Below are 21,448 nucleotides of genomic sequence, written 5' to 3'. Positions count from 1 at the left end.
GTCCAGGTCGTCATTGCTTGGGAGAAAAAGGTTCCCTCTCTCTCAAGAGGGTTCCTTGTTCTCCATATGTCTATTAAGTCCATATTTTCCGTCATTTCAAAAAAAGTCTTAGGAAGTCTCCCTTCCTTGGTAACTGTCAGTCTTTGTGCCTTGTCCATGTTAGTGGAGACCACACCGTTCATGTCTCCCATAATTATCATATTATAATCCAGATAGTCCGTCAAAGTTTCATGAAGTTTCTTGAAGAATTCAGCTTTACCTTCATTTGGTGCATAAATTCCAACTATCAAAAATTTTTCTCCTTGTACTTGTATCTCAACTGCCAAATATCTCCCTTGTTCATCTTTAAACATCATTTTTGGAGCCCATTTCTCTTTTACATAGATCACAACTCCTCTTTTTTTGACTTTGTCTGATGAGATAAATTCTTGTCCTAGTCTTTTGTTTATAAGTAATCTCCTGTGAGCTCTGGTTATATGGGTTTCTTGTAGGCATATCAAATCCAGTTGTTCTCTGTTCAGAATATGAAAAACTTGTCGTCTCCTCAAAGGCATATTGAGCCCATTACAATTCCAACTAAGGAATTGCAGAGCCATCTTGTTATTTTTCTGACACTCCTCCAACAGCTCCAAGTTGTTGCTCTTCCTCTGATGGTGGTGGAATGTGTCCAAACGAAAGATTCAAAATGTCTATTGCTCTCCTCTGTTCTGCAATTGGGTCCACAGTTCCCTTCTGTAGGTCCTCTCGGTTTCTTTCCAAAAATTTCTCTTTGTCTTGTATAGTCTTTATTTTCACCTTCTTCCCCTTGTAATCGAAAGACAATCCCTGTGGAAATTCCCACCTAAAGAGGATGGTATTCTTCTTTAACAAAAAAAACAGATCCTTATAGAAGGTTCTCAGATCCAAGATATATTTTGGGATGTCTTTAAAAATCTGTACAGCTGAATTTCCAATTTGCAAGGCCTTTCCAAAATGTAGTCTTAATATTTTGTCTCTTTCTTCCTTGGATCTAAGGGTAATCAAACAATCCCTCGGGGTCTTTCTGTTCTGTTTTTTACCCAGTCTAAACGCTGTTGTGATTTTAAATTCGTCTTCCTCCAAATCTTCCCAGCAGTCAGCAAACTCTTGTGTTAAAAACTCCATGAGATTGTCACCTTCGTTCTCTGGAATTAATCTCAATTTCAAATTTCTCTCTTTTCTCTGTAATTCCCACAAAGCCAGAGTTGCGTCATGCTCGTGCACCTTTTTGGCAATCGGTTCTAAGTTCTCTTGAGTCTCTCCAGCAATAGCTCTAGCTTCTTCCGCAATTTTACGTGTTGCAGAATTTTCCTGGACCAATTTGTTTATAGATTCTGTGTTCAGATCTAATCTTGCTGATAACTCTGTTAATTTTTGTGTATTTTCTGAGCTCTGCTTTGTTAGAGTCTCCAGGGATTGGTTTATCTTAAGTAAAGCTTGTGTCACAGCATCCATGGAGACAGCTGTCACTTTTTCTTGTCCTGTTATTCCTGTAGGTCCTGTAGGGGTTGCGCCTGTAATCGAGCCTCTCTTCTTTTGTTGCTGTTGCTGTTGCTGGTGCTGTTGTTGTTGTCTAGTCTTAGCTCTTGTGGCTATCTCTTCTAGTGGACCACTCATGTCCCAAGGTCGTTTCCCACGGGAACCGTTTCCGGATGGAAAATTCCACTGTCTTGAGCTATATCGGCCTTTACTTTACCCTCTAGGGGGAGCAAATCAAAATGTCCAGATACAGAGACAAAGAAAATGTCCAAATACAAAAAGAAAGAAAGAAAGTTTAAAACAAGTATATCAGGAGGCTTGTAAATATAAATTGCAGCAGTTTTCCAGTAGATACTGTCTCAGCCTACTCTGGTATACTGTAGCAAAAGAATCCAGGAACTTTGTATCACAATGTAACCTTCACAGGGAAAAGTCAGTTCAGTGCCCTATTGTCTTATTTAGCAGTCCGTTTCAGGTTATTGAGGCAGCAGAAATTTTTTTCTTTTAAATAGATCATGCAGTTACTAATGTCTCTTTTGCCTCCCCTCTGCCCTGCTAGCTAGAGGGGAGATCTAAAGTCCAAATGTCAGATTTAATTAATCAAAGGCAATGTCTCTTGCGGATGCAGCTTTAAAGTTTCGTTGCTTTCACTTTCATGCAGTCGGGGGAAGGCAGACTTCCTTAATTTTCACCTCCCCGTTTTCAGCCAAATTTCCAGACTTTAGTTTCAAATAGACGTTCAGTCTTACTCACGGGTTTTTTCAGTCCGAAATTTACAGGAAGGAATCGGCGCTCTCCGCTAATAGCGACGCGGCTTCACCCTGCGGGCTGGGTAGCGATTCTCAGCACCGCGCTCCCCCGATGTCGTTCCGGAGCCTTTAAAAAGGCTCTTTCTGCGGTAAAGGGGGGGCGCTCCTGGTGCCCACCGAATCTCCTCGTTCACAGGCTTCCGCGCCTGTGATTTTAGGGGTCCCCCGCTTGCCGTAGCGGGTCAGACCCGAACTCGCAGAGCAGTCCTCCTCCGGAGCTCGGAAAGAGGACCGCCATTAGCGCTGGCGCCGACCGGAAGTCACCCAGGGTCCTGATCTCTTGTGGCAGAGAGTTCCACCAGGCCGGGGCCAAGGCTGAAAAGGCCCTGGCCCTGGTCGAGGCCAGCCTAATCTCCCTGAAGCCCAGGACCTCTAACATTTTTTTATTTGCAGACTGTTAGATCCTCCGTGGAGAGGCGGTCCTAGGCTGTATTCATTCGTTTGGCCCAACGTGGGGCTCGTACCCATGACCCCAAGATTCAGAGTCTCAGCGCTCTGCCGCCTGAGCTACTCACACAGCTGCCCTCTTGTGCACCTCACCTCAAATTTGTCCGAATTGTGCATGCCTGGGATTGACTGCATGAGATGGGAGGTGGGGTGGTTCCCAAAGTCAGAGCTCAGGTAGCCAACGCGGAGCCGGCCCTCACTGCCTTTCAGGTCCTTGGGGTGCTCGTAAGGCGGCTTGTGGAGCACGTTGATCTAGCAAGGGGATTCAAGAAAGCCGGGTTACGGAAATGACATGGGGGTGGGGGACATGAGGCCACATCTTTGAAGTTGTTCCAATGTTACAAATATACATACCTTTGACTTGACAGCCCAAGAAAGACATGCAGAAAATCTATGCTTTAACCGACTCTCCTCATTCCGCCATTTGAACGAATTTGGGCTCCACCTCCCTCCATGAGCCAAGAAGCAGGAAGTCATGTAGGCAGCAGGAACAGGGCATCCCGCCAGAATTCCCCAAGCCTGAGAGCACATACACGGCACCCCACCGAGGGAGGGACCAAGGGGGCAACCATAGACATCTGCCAAGGCAGTTTAGCAAGGCAGGTGTTCTGAATGCCCATCTCCAGACAAGTCCAGTGGGAAAGGACGTGTCAAGAGTTTTATTGTTCTTTCAGTGATGGAGATTTAAGGGGTCTGATAAAGGGACCTCATAGTGAATGCATAACCCTTGTATACCCCTCCTCATTTGTGATGTGCTAGTGATGTAGTGATGATGTATCAACGATGCTGCTTGAAGTGTATTCTGGGGGGAAGAAGGAAGTTTTAAAAGTTGACATTGCCCCATGCTCGGGGTTCTTACTCCTGGGCAGACCTGTGGTGCAACAGTAAGAATCATGGTCTACTGACCACTGTTTTGCTCCAAATTACCGGGCTGGGACTTCCTCCTTTTACTGACAGCATGGACCCATGGGGGACAAGTGCCCCGGTGAGCTAGGCTGTCAAGGAGTCACTCACCCTGGAATTTTTTCGCTTAACAGCCATTGGCGCCAATACAGAGCAGGCTTCCTAAACCTTGGCCCTCCAGCTGTTTTCAAACTACAGTGCCCATCATCCCTGACCACTAGACCTGCTAGCTAGGGACCATGGAGCTGTAGGCCAAAAGCATCAGGAGGGCCAAGGTTGAGGAAGCCTGATAGAGAGCTCTACCTCTCTTTCAAATCAGAGCCGGCAAAGGCGGTGGAGTTCCTGCGCGGGTGCCTCGAGGCGGTTGGAGGATGGATGGCAGCTAACTGGTTGAGGTTGAATCCTGACAAGACTGAAGTTCTGTGGTGTGTGGGCGGGTGGGGGGGACTCCCTGGTCCTGAACGGGGCAACTGTGCCCCTGAAGGACCAGCTGCACAGTCTGGGGGTCATTTTGGACCCATGGAGGCACAGGTCTGTTCTGTGTCCAGGGCAGCTCTATCTGGGATGCAGGATAAGACCCTCCCTGCCCACGGACTCTCTTGCCAGAGTGGCGCATGCTCTTGTTATCTCCAGCTTGGACGACTGCAATGCGCTCTATGTGGGGCTACCTTACTGCAATTAATCCAGAATGTGGTAGCCAGACTGGGGGCCGTGAACAGCCGCAGAGACCACATAACACCAGTCTTGAAAGACCTGCATTGACTCCCAGTACGTTTCCGGGCACAATTCAAAGTGTTGGTGCTGACCTTGAAAGCCCTAAACAGCCCAGCAGATGAAACTTTCCTCTGGTTGTCAATATTAAGAGGATGCCAGCAAGATCAAACCTTTCTGTAAAATAAAGGATTTAAATCCAGTCTGACTGAGACCACATACCACCGGTCCCAAGAGATCTGCTTTGGCTCCCAGTACGTTTCCAAGCACAATTCATAGTGTCGGTGCTGACCTTGAAAGCCCTCAATGGCCTCGGCCCAGTAGACCTGAAGGAGCATCTCCACCCCGGACACCGGGGTCCCTCTCCCGAGGGCCTTCTGGTGCTTCCCTCCCTGCAAGAAGCCAAGTTACAGGGAAGCAGGCAGAGGGCCTTCTCGTGGTGACGGCCGCCCTGTGGAACGCCCTTCCATCAGATGTCAAAGAAATAAGCAATTATCTCACTTTTAAAAGACATCTGAAGGCAGCCCTGTTTAGGGAAGTTTTTAAATATTTAATGCTGCCTTGTGTTTTTAATATTTGGTTGGCAGCCACCCAGAGTGGCTGAGGATACCCAGACAGATGGGCAGGGTAGAAATAATAAATTATTATATATTATTATATATCCAAAGCCAACATGAAAGCATTCAAACTCTGACGGAACGGAGCGGCGCACACCTCTTCACAGCATAGACCCACCTTGTCCAGGCAAAGGTTCCCATGTCTCTCGGCAATAGCCTTTCGGAAGCCGTGAGACAGTGGATACAGCATGCTGTGATGCGGGTGCACCGAAGGGAGCCGGTTCTTCTCCAGCTGGTCAGCCACAATACTGACAAGCTTCTTCATTCTCTCGTCGTAATCGGTCCAATCACAGACGATCTGAAAGGGGGCAAAGAAAACCAGGGTTCTAGATTCAGGTAGGTAGCCGTATTGGTCTGATGAAGTCAAAATATATATAAAAATTGTCCAGTAGTGCCTTAGAGACCAACAAAGTTTGTTCTTGGTATAAGCCAGGCACCCCAAGCCTTCGGCCCTCCAGATGTTTTAGACTACAATTCCCATCATCCCCGACCACTGGTCCTGTTAGCTAGGGATCATGGGAGTTGTAGGCCAAAACATCGGGGGGGGGCGCAGGTTGGGGATGCCTGATATAAGCTTTTGTGTGCATGCACACTTCTTCAGATACACTGAAGCGGAAGTCCCCAGACCCTGATATACAGAGGGAGAAGTCCCCAGACCCTGCTATATAAGAGTAAGGAGAAGCCCCCAGACCCTGATATATAGTGGGAGGGTGAGTTGGGGTTTTTCTCCGAAGGGTAGTAGGAGTCAATGGGTATGGTCCACCTGCTGGCAACTGTGAATGACTGAAAAAACAAGGGATGGTACGCAGATGACCTGAAATAGTTTTAGGATATGTAATGAGACACAGTCGTCCACAGGTTGACCATACCGATTGAGTCCTACTACCGTTCAGAGAAATACCCCGCCCCACCCTCCCTCTAAATATCAGGGTGTGGGGACTTCCGCTTCAGTGTATCTGAATAAGTCTGCCTGCACATGAAAGCTTAGACACAGAACAAACTGAGTTGGTCTCTAAAGTGACATTGGACAATTCCTGAATTAGGTGACGCTTTTACCATTACCGTGGTACCTTGGGACTCAAACGCCTCGGTTCCCAAATGCCGGAAACCCTGGGAGTGTTGGCCCTTAAAACTCTGCCTCACCTGCAAACAGTGCGCCAGGTTGCAGTAAGCGTCAGGAAAATCCGGCTTCAGTTTCAAGGCGGTGCAATACGAAGCAATTGCCTCTGGGATGTTTCCGGAATCCTAGAAAGGGAGGGATATTTCAGCAATTGCCACTAGCTTTTTTCTCAACCATCAAAACCAAAGATGAAGAACAGACAGAAGGCACGATGATCCACACCTGGTAGACTTATAAAGTAACATTCAACAATCATTGGAATAGAACAGGGGTCGGCAAACTTTTTCAGCAGGGGGCCGTCCACTGTCCCTTAGACCTTGTGGGGGCCAGACTAGATTTTGGGGAGGGGGAAAAAGGAACGCATTCCTATGTCCCACAAATAACCCAGAGGTGCATTTTAAATAAAAGGACACATTATACTGACGAACAGAGACGGCTCAGGGAGAGCAAGTCTGGCGCAGCAAGCTCCACCGGGAGAAAGGGGGGGGCGAAGCAAGATGAGAGCTTTGTTCAGGCTTTTGCAGCTCGTCGGTGTTACGTGTGTGGATCTCACAGTCATTTGAAAAGAGACTGCCCACAGAAAGCGAGAGCAGCTGGGCAGGAAGCCTTCAAGGACACCTATCATGGAAATCAGTCGGGTTTCCATGGGAACCAGTCTGGGAGAGGAGGCCAGCCTGGGAACGCAAGAGGAGGACGTGGAAAACAACATGAGACGTATCAGATAGCAGCGAGCATGGCTTTGTTCGAAGACGGCTGTGTGGAAAATTCCAAGTTTCGTTTTGTTATTGACTCTGCAGCTAATCGCAATTTGATTCCAGAGACACCTGCTGTCGAGAGGTGGAAGTGCACGGCAATACCTGCCGGGAAATCTGTACTGTTTGCAAATGGACAGAAAGGAAATCTGACTAACGTTGTAAATCTGCATTTTCGTGTTTTGCAAGAAACGCTGGAGTGTTGTACCGTTCCTGGGTTGCACCACTGTCTGTTATCTGTGCCTTATTTACTGAAAAAGGGATTTACGTTTTCTTTTCAGGATGACGTGTGCACAATCTCCAAAGGAGGGAGGATGCTTGCCAAGGTTAAAAAGGGGCAGAATGATCTTTTCATTCTTAAAACGTCTCTGGAGGGTGAGGGGAAGGTTGAGAAAGCACAAGCCCTGTGTACTGAGATTCCCGCTCAAGTGCAATGTGCACATATTTGGCATGCTAGGACGGCTCATAGTTCAGTAGAAGAACTACAGGTACTGCCGGAAGTTTCTAAAGGGTGTAAGATTTCAGAATGTGGACATGATGTAAGTTGTGAAACTTGCAAGCTGGCAAAGATAAAAGGATGCAGTTATCCAAAGATTGAGAGGATAACCACTAGGCCTTTTGAACAAATTCACATAGATTTGTGGGGTCCGGTAAAGGAACCAAGTCTGGGAGGGTCAAGATATCTGCTCTCAATGCAGGATAATTTTACCCAGAATTCCTGGACACATGGTCTCAAATCCAAGGATGATGCAGCACAGCTAATCAAACGTTGGATTGAGGAGGTGGAACAAAAGTTTTCCACCAAAGTGCAAGCTGTCACAAGTGACAGGGGAGCTGAGTTTACAGGTTCTGTTTTGCAGAAGTACTTTCGCAAGAAAGGAATACGTCACACAGTGACTGCACCCAATCAGGGGGGGAAGGCAGAGCAGATAATAATAATAATGAGTCAGGCTCTGGTTAAAACTGCTCAGGTGTTGCTGAAAGATTCTGGGTTACCGCCAAGGTTTTGGTTGGAGGCAATCAAGTATGTGAGCTTCACCTGGAACCGCACCTACAATTCCATGGTAGGGGACACACCGTTTGGGCTGTTGCATGGCAGGAAACCCCAGAATCATTTTTTGCGCAGGTTTGGATCGCTTGCTTCTGTGTCAGTACCTGCTGCGTTGCAGGGGCCAGATGGATCCAAGTTCCGGAAAATGATCTTCTGTGGGTATGAGCCAACAGCGAATGCGTGGAAATTTGCATTTCCATCAGGTGATCAGAGTAAGTTACTGATCAGCAAACACGCTGAGTTCTATGAGCAGGATGAAAAGTCAAAACCTGCTGCCAAGCGTGATGTTCTCTCAGAGTGTCTCTCTGATTCAGAACAGGAAGATTCTGAGGGGGAAGAAGGGGAGGAAGAAGAAACTGAGTCTGATGATGACGATCAGGTAACTGACCAAAGTCAGGAACAGGAGGAGGTATCTGTAGTTTCTCCACAGGTTAAGAGAACACCCAAAAGCGAGCCCAGTTCTCCGGTAAGTGTAATGGAGAAGGTCCGAAAACGTTTTAAGTCAGAGGGGGAATCCCGTGAGGATGAGGACACAGGTTCTGGTGGCAGTGAGTCAGAGGTAACATCTGAGTTTGTGCCCAGAAGATCTAGTCGCTCAACGAAGGGAATTCCGCCGGACAGGTACCAGGCGACAAGTGCATGGGCCTGGTTCGCACAGTGTGCTTCTGGGAGTATTGAAGGGGTTCAATGGGTGCCTGGGAAAGATGCTGGGAAAGAGCACAAGGCAAAGGGGAAGGTGTTGAACTCAAAAGGGTCTTGTCAGAAGGTGCAGCAAGGGGGGGTGTGGGAGCTGGAACTTAACGAGTTAAGCTTTTCCCATGATGCTACACCATTCTGACGTCATTTTTAGAAGCTCGGGCGGAGCTTAGGAAAAGTTTGCCAGTCCCACTTTGAACTTTGTGGGGAAAAGACGTGGTCTTGGTATGGCTGCTAATAGCCCTGGAAATACCTGAGAAATGTTGGAAATAAATGCTGTATAGAGACAAACGGGACTCTGTGTGTTTGTCTGGGAGCTGATCCAGCAGGTGACAGTTTACAACGCTGTGCGAAGCTCTGCTGACCGTGACGAAGAAGAGCTGGGGTGGAAGCGTGCCGGGCAGCAATAAACCGCTAATCGAGGTTTGTAAATCAATTAGCGGGGGTCACGGCTAATAAATTAGCACATATACTCGTGTCAAAACATGCCGACTCCCGGCTAGATTGAGAAGGCCATGGGGCCGTAGTTTGCCTCCCCATGCTATAGAATAATATTGAGTATCAGCATGTAAAAATTCAATAGAAACCTACTCTTAACAATTACAATAAATTGTAATTAATCGTACAATAAATGAATATTACAATGAATGATTATTGTAATTGATCATAGAATAAATGTTACAATAAATGGTTATAAAACAATGGCAAGTCACAGTGTCTACAATAGCCGCAGCGAGAATCTTAACAGACAAAGGATGGAAAGGAGAATCCCATCCCTACTAAGTTGGCGTAGCTAGCAAAAAGGCTAAAATACGCAGAATTAGCAAGATTATAATACAGGCAGAATTACGAGAGGTTTTGGAAGAAACATTTCATAGAGAACAGGACACTTGCAGAGTACAGTGGTACCTCTGGATGTGAATGGGATCCGTTCCGGAGCCCCGTTCGCATCCTGAAGCGAATGCAACCCGCATCTGCACGTCGCAATTCGCCGCTTCTGCGCATGACATCATTTTGAGGGTCTGTGCATGCGGCGAAACCCGCAAGTAACGTGCTCCGTTACTTCTGGGTCACTGCGGAGCGCAACCCAAAAATATTCATCCTGAAGCATATTTAACCCGAGATAGGACTGTATTGTCTAAATTTACAGGGGTGCCCAAATTTTCCCAAAGAGGGCCAGATTTGACATGAGGGCGGGGCAAATTTGTTGAGCTGTTTTAGGATTTAACCCCAAGGTTGTTGAGCTCTTTTTAGGATTGAAGTTGTTGAGCATTGGGGGGGGGGTTGCCCCAGTAAGTAAACCAGGTTACGCTCCCCGGCCACACGCTGGACATGTGTGGTCTAAAAAAAAATGTTGGGAAAATTTAAATTCTTTGGCAGGTGTGGATTGACAAAGGACAGCAGGAAATATGACAAAACCAATGCATTTTGAGATCTAGGAGAGACGAGCAAAAGGGCGCCATCGGAAATGTGACGTAGGGGTGATTGGAAGTCACAATGAGATTTTTGGGTGTGGAACTCCACCATACTTTCCGTCTATATAAGCCACCCTCTATTTGGGGGGGCTCAAATTTAAGAAAATGAGCCATTCACCCACCCAATCACCCGTATAAGACCTCCCCCCCATTTTTATTTCAAAGTAAAAATAGCAATTTTTTTCATTTTCCTTTTAAAAAAATTATTTACAAACAAACACATAGACACAAAACAAAATTCGTATTACCCTACCACCCAAAATTTCAGACATTAAAACCACCCTTGTGGCTTCCCTCCACCGCCCCTCACCCTCCTATATAATATTTCACATTGCCATTTTTATTTCCCCCCTATTTATTTATTTATTTTTGATTTCATTTTACATGCTAGTTGCCGTACATTTTCAACACTATACATTACATATATGGATTCCCCACATCTAACCCTATACACAACTCAGCATTTACCCAAATACCCACGTGACTTCCTTCACTCACATTCACATTGCAATTTTTATCTAAATTTATATTTCTTAACTCTTTTAACTTACTATTTATTATTATTATAAACCAGATTTACAAACATTAAACCAAACATATCAACATGTTAGTTTTTGAGCAGTACTTGAACACATAATCTTCAAACCATTTCCATTATATTTTTATTTTCCAGTTTGATTGGTACCTTATTACTGCACTTGACCTTGCCAGTTCTATAAATTCAATTAGTTTCTTTATCCAGTCATCCTTTGTGGGTATATATTTCCTGTTCCAGTTTTGTGCAAGGAGTAGCCTTGCTGCAGCTGTCGCGTATAAGAATAATATCTTCCCATCTTGTGGTATTTCTTTACCTCTTATACTCAGTAAATATGCCTCTGGTTTTCCCCTCTAAATTAATTCTGATCATCTTTTTTATTTCCTCATGAATTTTTTAACGTTTCTGTAGCCCCACCATAAACGTATCGGCGTGCCCTCTGCCTCCTCACACTTCCAGCATAAATTCCAATTCTCCCCTTTTTCTTTTTGTGCCCCATCTCGGTTTGGGACGGCTTTTGCCAGTTGTTTTCCTTTTGTAAAAACTAAGATTCCCCTGCTGCCCCCCCCCCCAGTTTTTTTTTTTAAATAAATTTAGCAGAGACACAAAGCTTACCTTATGGATGGAAGCGAGGTTGCTGTGGGCATCGGCAAACGCAGGATTTATCTGGATTGCTCTTGTGTAGCATTGCAGAGCTCCCTGGACGTCTTGCATTTCCTTCAAGGTGTTCCCCATGTTGGAATAGGTGTCTGCAAAAGTGGGGCTGATTCTGACATGGAGGGCGAGAGAAAAAGTGCCATTTTGGTACAAAAATACTCTGAAGTTACGCTGGAAATGTAAGGGTCAAGAAGGCTCTTTCTATCCTATACGGTGGTCTTTAGGGCAGTTCATTAAAAAAACTTTTTTAAAAAATGCCTTCTCCAAAGCCTTCACAAAATAGGAAAACGTCCAAGAAAACAGCTATTTTCATGGAGGGTTGAGATATTAACTGATATGCACAAAATTTCAGATATAGCTATATAATCCCTAGTGTAGTAAGATAAGACCTTGGGAGCAGGCATCTTCAAAAAAGTGTTTTTTATGAACCACCCTAGTGGTCATGTGAGACAGTGAGACCTTGGTTCTCAAATGTGTTTTATACAGGTTTCTTTATACAGAAGGTTTTTTATACAGAAAGGTTCAGCATTGTGGCATCCTCTTCATACGGACAAGCAGCACTTTCCTTTTGGGAAATTCCATGCTCCTCAATTCTGGCAATTATTAATCACTCTCAATTCCACCCTAATAATTGCCACCTGCCCGGATTTTAACTTGTCTGAATTAATTTTTATTTGAATTACTTGATGTCTGCTTTTAGGCTCGTTGTGTTGTTTTTATGATGTTAGCTGCTCTGAGCCCAGCCTTGGCCGGCGAGGGTGGGATACAAACAAAAACAAATTATTATTATTATTATTACTACTACTCAAACGCTTTGGTTCCCAAATGCCGAAAACCCAGAAAAAGTGTTCCAGTTTCCAGGCGTTTTTCGGAAGCCAAACATCAAATTTGGCTGTCAGCTATTCTTTCTGGGGCGCCTTCTTGGACTTTGTTGGTCAGCCGCGGTCCCCGCTGATTGATTTGCGACTCTCAATTAGCGATTTATGGCCGCCCGGCACACTTCCTTTTGCGCAGCTCTCAGTCACGCCTCAGCAGAGTTTCACACAGCGGTGTAAAACTGTCAAGTATCTTGGCTCAGCTTCCAGACAAACACACACAGTACCGGTTTGTCTATTTACAGTTGTTTATTCCAACAAATCTCCGGAAGAACCAGGACTGCTTGCAGCCATTATAGGACTGCTCTTTTCCCCTCACAGCATAGAGTGAGAATGACAAACTCCTCCCAAGCTCCTCCCAAGCTTCCAAAACTGACGTCAGAATGCTGAGGCATCATGGGAACAACTTAACCTGTTAAGTTCCACATCCCACACCCCCTCTTGCCGAACCATTCTGACAAGACCTTTTTGAGCTCAACACCTTTCCCTTTGCCTTGTGCCCCTTCCCGGCATCTTTCCCAGGCACCTGTTGAACCTCTTCAACATTCCCAGAATCACACTGTGCGACACTTTCCCACGCACCCGTGACCTGAAACCCCTCTGACCCACTTGGGCCAGCAGTTGTGTCTTCTCCGTCAGACTTTGCCCCCTCTGACTTGACAACCCGTCCGTGAGCTTTCTCCATTACGCTTACCGGAGATGAAGCCTCACACCTGGACATTCCTTTCACAACCCTTGGAGATGCCCAAACCTGCCCTGACCCCTGACCCTGGACCTGGTCCCCATCACCGGGTTCTGAACCCTGATCCTGGACCTGGTCCCCATCACCGGGATCAGCCTCTGCCTCCCTCTCCTCCCCTTGAGGAGACTTTGCACCCGTCACCTGGTGACGTATTCCCTTTTCCTTGAAAAACTCCTCCAGAGCAGACCCAGTAAACTGTGACCCTCGGTCGCTCTTGAACCCTTGCACCCTGGTGAAGAACCTTCGTTCCACCTCTGCAACCCAATCCTGGATCAGTTGCGCCACCTCCCCCTGTGATTTGAGAGAGAAACACCAGCCAACCTGGCTGTGGTCATCTGTCAGCGACAGCACATACCTGGCCCCACCCAGACTCTCACACCTCATGGGTCCTGACAGATCTGTGTGAACAAGCTCAAAGGGCTCTTTGGCTACCCTCCCAAACCCGGGAAAACCAAGTACCTTTGCACCTTTGCATGCCCTGCACCCTTGGGACCTCCTCCCACATTTCCGGAGTTCGCACCCTTTTGTGCACCTGTGCAACTTTTGAACATGACTGGGAACCTTAGCACACTGCACCTGTGCTTTTCCAGCATTCCCACCACCCTCCAGAGGTGACTCCAGAACAAAGAGATTGTTCTCCCTCTGCACGTTGACCAGTTGTCTCCCTCCTCTGAAAATGGAACAGGTGTCATTTTCAAAGCAAACATTGTATCCCTGCTTCATTAGAGCTGATACAGATAATAGACAACAATTCAGTCCCGGCACAACGTAGACCTCTAGCTCCTCCTGTAAAGGAGAGAAAAACACGTTAGCCACACCACAGACTGATTTTTGTGTTCCATCTGCGAACATAACAGTCATTCCAGTTGAAACAGCCCTGCAGTTCCGCATTTCGCCAGCAGGTTCGCTTATCAGGTGACGACTGACAGTAGTATCCAAAACCCAGCGCGTCACCGTGTCCTGGCTGGAGTTGTTCTTCACAGTTGCCATAGAAGCAGTGATAAGAAAACAACCCTCCCCAGTGTCTGAGCCACGTCCTTCCCTTGCGTTCCCACGCTGGCCTCCTCTTCCAGACTGATTCCCATGGGAACTCAGCTGGTTGACCTTGGCAAACTTGGCAACATCCTGTCTTGCCTCTCTGCTCCGGTGGGGGCAACTGCCACGCAGATGTTGAACTCCAGTGGAAAAACACTGCCCGGGGCTCCTCCCAGCTGGCCTCCTTCTCCTTCTTCTTCCGGAAAAGCACTCCTTGCCAGCTTTGCCCCCTCTGAACCGCCATCTCATTCCAGCAGGCTTCTTGAACTTGCCTTTGGAATCCTTCGCCCCCCCGACCTGCTCACCAGCGCTCCTTGAGGCTAAAACATCAGGAACAGGGGCTACAGCCATCTCTAGGCTTTTGTATTCCTTCCCCAGGGCTCTGGCCTCCTGCTGAAGCTTCACAGCAAACACAGCAGTACATCCCCAGACAGCCCTTGCTGACTTCACGTCCTTGCCCAACTTCTTAGAGTGAGCTTTCCAGACGGAATGTCCTCCAAGACCTGGCTGCCTGCCATTGTCTTCCGTTCTCCCAAGGGTCCCCAAGCTTACTCACAGCTTATCCAGCACCCCGTCCGGAGAGACGATTTCCTGCTGCTCTCAAACTCCGCAGCAACACAGCACAGGCAAACCTTTGCGTCTTTCAACTAGCCGCTTGCCTCAAAACTCCGGCCTCCGCCTCCTGCCGTGCTCCTTTGCTCTAAACCGCAAACTTCAAACGCATTCCGGCAGCACCAGTGACAGTTTTACGATCGGTGATTTAGGGTCCATAACCTCTTGGACTTTGTTGGTCAGCCGCGGTCCCCGCTAATTGATTTGCGACTCTCAATTAGCGATTTATGGCCGCCCGGCACACTTCCTTTTGCGCAGCTCTCAGTCACGCCTCAGCAGAGTTTCACACAGCGGTGTAAAACTGTCAAGTATCTTGGCTCAGCTTCCAGACAAACACACACAGTACCGGTTTGTCTATTTACAGTTGTTTATTCCAACAAATCTCCGGAAGAACCAGGACTGCTTGCAGCCATTATAGGACTGCTCTTTTCCCCTCACAGCATAGAGTGAGAATGACAAACTCCTCCCAAGCTCCTCCCAAGCTTCCAAAACTGACGTCAGAATGCTGAGGCATCATGGGAACAACTTAACCTGTTAAGTTCCACATCCCACACGCCTGCACCAATCAAACAGACTTCGGGAACAGATTAAGTTTGGTGCTTTGGTTTTTGCAATTTATGTGGTGTTTTTGTTTCGGAGGCTTTTTTGGTTCATTTGTTTTTGCGACTGTGCGGATCCCAGTTTAGTTACTGATTGATTGATTGATTGATTGATTGTGTGATTGCAGAAACGGATAGAAGCCCCGGTCCCCATCCGAACAATGACTATCATCAGTGCAGGTGAGGAAAAAAAATAATTTTCATTTTTATCATTTACAAGACTGTTGTATTTATTTTAGAGTACAGTACATGGATGACTGCTTTCATTTTAGGGATCAGTGGTCTCGTTAGATAGTAAAATTCATGTTAAATGGCTGTTTTAGGGATTGTTTTTCAAAGTCTGGTACGGATTAATCCGTTTTGCATGACTTTCTATGGGAAAGTGTGTTAGGATATTTCCGTTCCACCTTAAAGGGAGCAGGCTTTGGGAGTCACAGAGTCTGCGCATGTCCTATTCACAGGATGTTTATGTTCTGATATTCCTTTCGTTTTTGTCAGACGGCCAGAGATGCTGACACAGAACGGTCATGTTTTCTTTTGTTCTGTTCAACACTAAATAAAGTCTGTAAATAATGCTCTTCTGCTCTTCTGCGGTGCAAGCTTTTGACTGTGCTTTCTGCTGAAAGAGGGTGCACCAGCCTAGGAATGTGGCTAGGAATTTCCAAAGGCTTTGTGCCCCTAACTGTTGGATCTGCGTGACTACGGGAGGCCGATGGAATCTCCGAACTCCGGCTTGGGGGCCATGATGGACGTTATCTCCCTGGCAGTTTCCCAACAAAGTGCACCTTGGTTTTGGAACACATTCAGTTTGAGAACCAAGGTACCACTGTATAATTAACTGGGGGGGGGGAGAGAACATTTGTGTAAAAAACAGAAGCCTTTCTAATAGGTTTAACGGGTGAAGAAATACCAAGAGATCTAAAAAGACAGTGTATTCTATTTATGCCAGAATGTTCTTAGCCCGGATGTGGAAGGAAGAGAAGGTCCCAACAAAAGAAGAGTGGATTATCAAAATGACTGTGAAGATCAGACATCAAGATGATAGGAAATTTAAGCAAAGAAAAAAGTTAAAAGGACAAAATGGGGAAAATAATGAAGATGAAATGTGAAAAAGCATGGTGCAAAAACCTTAAGGATATAACCATCGTTAGTTCAAAGATGGCAAAATTAAGGGAGAATGAGATAGGCAGGAGAAGTAAATATTTAAAAAACCAGAAGAGGGAAGCTGGGGGAGATTGGGATTCATGTATGCTGTCTGCAAGAATGATGTTTGTGTTGAATATAAAATGCTAAAACTTAATAAAAACTATTTATATATATAAAAAAATTAAACAAGAATGGGAAAAATTTATTGAATACCTTAAAGATACATATTTAGAAATAATAATAATAATAATAATAATAATAATAATAATAATAATAATAATAATAATAATAATAATAATTGTATCCCGCCCTCCCTGGCCGAAACCGGTCTTAGGGCAGCTAACATCAAATATATAACATTAGTATAAAATCAAACAATAATTAAATTACCTCCTAAAAACAAATCGGGATCAAATTAAAATCGAATTAGATGGTTTTCCACAGGCAGGATTGATATAACATTGATGAAGCCAAAGTAGCAAATAAGGAAATGGAATAGAACGAATCATTGTAATTACATGCAAGAAAAGATGGCAAAATATGGAAACGGGGGGTGGGGGGTGGGGGAGAGTCCAAGGGGTTTGTATAATCCCAGTATTGTATATATTGAAAATGTTTGGAGTGTATGGAAATAAAATGATAAAATAAAAAAACTGAATAATAATTGTCAGGGGTTCAGGAGCAGAGGCAAGGGCAAGGGAGGAAACAGAGAGCGAGGGGGAGGAGGCAGAAGAAAAGATGAGTGATGACGACGACCCGAGATCTCCGAGTCTTTCCAGTGAATCGGAAGATTCACAGAAAGGAGCACCAGTGGCCAGGGCAAGGGGGGAGCCTAGGGGGACACCCCAGCAAGATAGAGCCAGAGGGGACTCAGAGGAGAGCAGTTGGAAATCGGGACCAGCGTCACCGCCAGAGAGCAGGGAAGAGGAAGGGAGCCAGGGATTAAGTGCTGGCAGCTCACAACAGGGGGGAGGGCATGAGTCAGGAGTGGCCACACCTCCATCGGGGAGCGAAGAAACGGTCAGACGGAAAGTGGAAGGTTGGGCGCGCGCGCCAAGTTCAAATGCACAGGAAAGTGACGCAGTAGGCAGCCCTGAAAGAGAGCCAGGTCCTAAAGCCCGGCGCAAGGAGACAGGAGGGTCCGGGGGGTCGGCGTCAGAAGAATCCAGGAAGGAAGAGACCCCGGGGGGCAGAGGGACCCAGAGGAGAACAGTCAGGCGGAAAAGGTGGAGCAGGGCTAGGATATTAAGTTGGTGCACAAAGGGCGGAGACTCAGACGGAGCTTCGCCGATCTAGCCACTAGACGTAGAGTTGCACGCAGTAGCTTGAGAATGGAAACTGTAACTCAATAAAGACTTTTACTTAATGATCGCTGGCTAGCGTGATCCTCTGTGAGCTAGGATCTGGAAGCAGCTCTGACAGTAAGCTCCGTCTCCTAATTGTGGGCATCTACAGCCTCGAGGTGAGGAGAGAAGCAGGTGCCTACTAGCGAGCTCACGAACGGCAGACGACATGACGGCTGAGCAGCAGATAGCGGAACTCAGAGAAGCAGTGTCACAACTGAATGCCGAGGCTCTCGCATCCAGGAAGAGAGAGGAGGAGGCAGCTGCCGCCTGCAGGGATCTCCAGGTCAGGTTGGACATGCTTACTAAGCAAGGGCAACTGACACCCAAACAGGAGGGAATTGGGTTGGCGAGACGAACAGGCGGTCTGGTCTCTCACTTCGATGGGAATCTGCAACAGTACCCCAACTTTAGAGCAGATGTAATGTGTGCACTGCAACTGCTGAAAAAAGACTTTAGAGATGAGCAAGAGAAAGTGGGATTCATCATGTCCCATTTGCATGGAGATGCAAAAGCATGGCTGCGCAATTTGTGGAGGGATGGGGATCCGGCGCTCCAAAATGCGGATGCCTTTATTAAAGCGATGGATGGGTGTTTTTTATCAAGCATTGACGTGGATCTTGCTCGGCAGCAGATACATGGACTGAAGCAAGGGAGGGCCAGCGTAAGGCAGTATCATGCCCGCTTTTTCGCTTTGGTCAGTGCCCTGGAATGGGACAGAGATTCGGCTCCTGTAAGAGACCTGTTTTGGGAGGGATTGCACGGCTCGGTTAAAGATGAAATTGCGAGGGGGGAGAGACCCCGGACCACGCAGGAGATCGTTCAGAGGGCGCTGGCGGTGGGGGTGCGGCTGGAAGAACGTCCGTGGAGCAGGGACGAAGGGCGTGGCGGGCGCGAACCAGCCAGGGGCTCCTCCTTCCTTCCCAGAGAAGCAGCGCGTGCGCAATCCACGCATCCACCAGGAGGAGGGGTGGAACCTATGGAGGTTGGAAGTGCAAGGGCTCAGTCAGCAGCCAGAGCCCTAGCACCGGCAACAGTGAAAGCGAAGCCTCCTAGAGGGAACAGGAAGTGTTACATCTGCGATGATCCACAGCATATGGCGAAAGAGTGTCCCCAGAGGCTCCACAAGCACACTGCAGCCTCAGCAATGGTAACTGCAGCAACGCAGCAAGGAGTACCACAGCAGGGAAACGACGATGTCTGGCTGGAGGAAGAGGCACTGGGGCCCAGCCAGACGTGTCAGTGAAGCAGTCCCCAGAGATTTTACCGCCCATGGACCCCCTCCCGCCCAAACCAGTGGTGAGGCTCACCGCATCGCTCCAGCTGCCCAATGGAATCACCATGGACGTGCCAATCACCATGGACTCAGGAAGCAATGCGGACTTTATAGGGCAGGACTTTGTCGACCGGCACGCTATACAGTTGCTGCCTGCCACGCTACCCCTGCAGGTTGTCACGGTGGATGGCAGGGAGCTGCTAGGGGGGCAAGTGGTGAAGCAGACGCCACCAATGGTGATGCGGCTTGGGAATCACAGGGAAATCATCAGCTTCAACGTCACTCAACTATCGGACACGCCCATTGTATTGGGCATGAGTTGGCTGGACAAGCACAGCCCAACGCTGGCTTGGTACCAGAGGCAGCTGACCTTCGGCTCTTCCTTTTGTGCTGAACACTGCATCATGCCCCGGCAGGAAGGAGAGGAAGAGGAGTCACAGCTGCTGCTAGGCACGCTGCAAGCGATTCCCCACAAGTACGCAGAATTTTTGGAGGTTTTCTGCGAGAAGGAGGCAGACAGGCTGCCCCCCCACAGACCATATGACTGCAAAATTGACCTGCTGCCAGGGGCGGCGCTGCCTAAAGGAAAGCTGTATTCCATGTCTGAGGACGAACTGCAGGAACTCAAAGAGTTCATAGATCATAATTTGGAGCGCGGTTTCATCCGGGAGTCCAAGGCAGCGGGGGGCAGTCCTGTATTCTTTGTTAAGAAGTGGGACACGCCCCAAAAAAGGCTTGTAGTGGACTATCGCATCTTAAACAGTGTGACCAAGCCATCGGACTTCCCCATGCCCCGAATCGACGACCTCCTCGCAAAGGTACGGAAGGGCAGCGTGTTCACCAAGTTAGACCTGCGAGGGGCGTACAACCTCATTCGCATGCGGGAAGGAGATGAGTGGAAGACAGCCATGTTCACGCCACTGGGCACCTACGAATATAGAGTTATGCCTTTTGGATTGCAAAATGGCTCCCACGTTTTTCAAGCGTCCATGCATCACGTGTTGGCGGGGCTCCTCTACAAGACGTGCGTCTGTTTCTTAGATGACATCCTGATCTTTTCGGAATCGCAGCAGGAGCATGACAGACACGTCAAGGAAGTGCTGAGCAGGCTGCAGCAGCATAGGCTCTACGCCAAGCTGGAGAAGTGCCAATTCGACGTGACGGAGGTGGATTTTCTGGGCTACAAGTTGTCTGACAAGGGGCTCGCCATGGACAGCGCCAAGGTTCGAGCGGTGTTGGATTGGAAAAGCCCACGCAACCGGAAGGAGGTCCAACGGTTTGTCGGCTTCGCGAACTTCTATCGCAGGTTTATCAAAGGCTTCGCTATGCAGACAGCGGCCATCACGGACACGCTTAGCTCCAAGAAAAAGAAGTTCATCTGGACAGAGCAGGCGGAGCAGTCCTTTCAGGCACTCAAACGTCTCTTCGCGTCGGAAGAGCAGCTGCTGCATGTCGACCCCAGCAGGCCGATGAGGGTCGAGACAGACGCCTCGGACAGAGCCGTGGGAGCAGTCCTGCTGCAGAAAGACCCGCAGGGGGTTTGGCGTCCGGGAGCGTTTTACTCCAGGAAGCTCAGCAAGTCCGAACAGAACTACACCATCTGGGACAGGGAGTTGCTGGCCATTCATGCAGCGTTCAAAGCGTGGAGGCACTTCCTGATCGGCGCCAAGCACACGGTGCAGGTCTGCACGGACCACAAGAATCTGGAGCACTGGCGCACGGCACAGTTCCTGAACCAGAGGCAGATACGTTGGGCTGAGTTCTTTGCGAACTTCGACTTCCGAATAGAGTATGTCCCGGGGGACACCAACATCATGGCGGACGCTCTCTCCCGTAAGCCACAGTATCTGGAGGACGCCACGCCAGCGGCCGCCATGCACATCTTCGCACCAACAGTGTGGGCGTGCGCTGCGGCAACAGTGGACCTGGAGGCGGTGCGACGAGCGTTGCAGGATGACTCCTTCGCGCAAGCAAAGATGGCAGAGGTGCAAAGGGGCACGGCAGCGACCGATGAGTTCCAGCTGAGAGATGGATTGCTCATCCGTAAAGGGGCCATCTACGTGCCGGGAGACGAACTTCGCGCCAAGGTACTGCAGCAGCTGCACGACGCGCCCACTGCCGGGCACTTCGGCAAGGAGAAGACGGTGGAATTAGTCGCCAGGGACTTCTGGTGGCCCGGAATGAGAGGGGAGGTCGCGGACTACGTGGCGAGGTGTGACACCTGCCAGAGGGCCAAACCAGTGCACAGACCGCCGGCCGGACTGTTGGAACCGCTGCAAACTCCGGTCGAACCATGGGAGAGAGTGGCCCTGGACTTTGTCACGGATCTGCCCAGCTCGAGGGGCAAGACGGCCGTGCTGGTGGTGGTGGACTTGTTCTCCAAGATGGCACATTTCATCCCGTGTGCTAAGGTGGCCACGGCGGAGCAAACCGCCAAACTGTTCATAGACCACGTGTTCAAGGTTCACGGTCTGCCACGGTCTATTCTGTCCGACCGGGGGCGGCAGTTCATCTCGAATTTCTGGCAGAAGCTGATGGGCTTCCTGAACG

The 21,448-nt window shown here is 48.2% G+C and overlaps 1 protein-coding gene across 1 annotated transcript in view; it reads right to left on the bottom strand.

Moving 5' to 3' along the window:
* Positions 1–2,802: 2,802 nt before the first annotated feature.
* LOC308577844 (uncharacterized protein) overlaps positions 2,803–21,448 on the bottom strand; it is a gene marked incomplete at its 5' end in the record, with an annotated part of 54,593 nt that continues 35,947 nt past the window's right edge. Inside the window, 4 exons of the mRNA XM_081178241.1 lie at positions 2,803–3,005; positions 5,103–5,282; positions 6,128–6,229; positions 11,229–11,382. Of these exons, the coding sequence (XP_081034367.1) occupies positions 2,814–3,005; positions 5,103–5,282; positions 6,128–6,229; positions 11,229–11,382 (628 nt within the window). The remainder of the gene's footprint in view (positions 3,006–5,102; positions 5,283–6,127; positions 6,230–11,228; positions 11,383–21,448) is intronic.

This window comes from Podarcis bocagei (assembly GCF_964188305.1).
Source record: "Podarcis bocagei genome assembly, chromosome: W".
In the NCBI taxonomy this organism is placed as follows: domain Eukaryota; kingdom Metazoa; phylum Chordata; class Lepidosauria; order Squamata; family Lacertidae; genus Podarcis; species Podarcis bocagei.
Note: the sequence above shows the minus strand (reverse complement) of the source record. Positions and strands in the feature narration are given on the sequence as shown.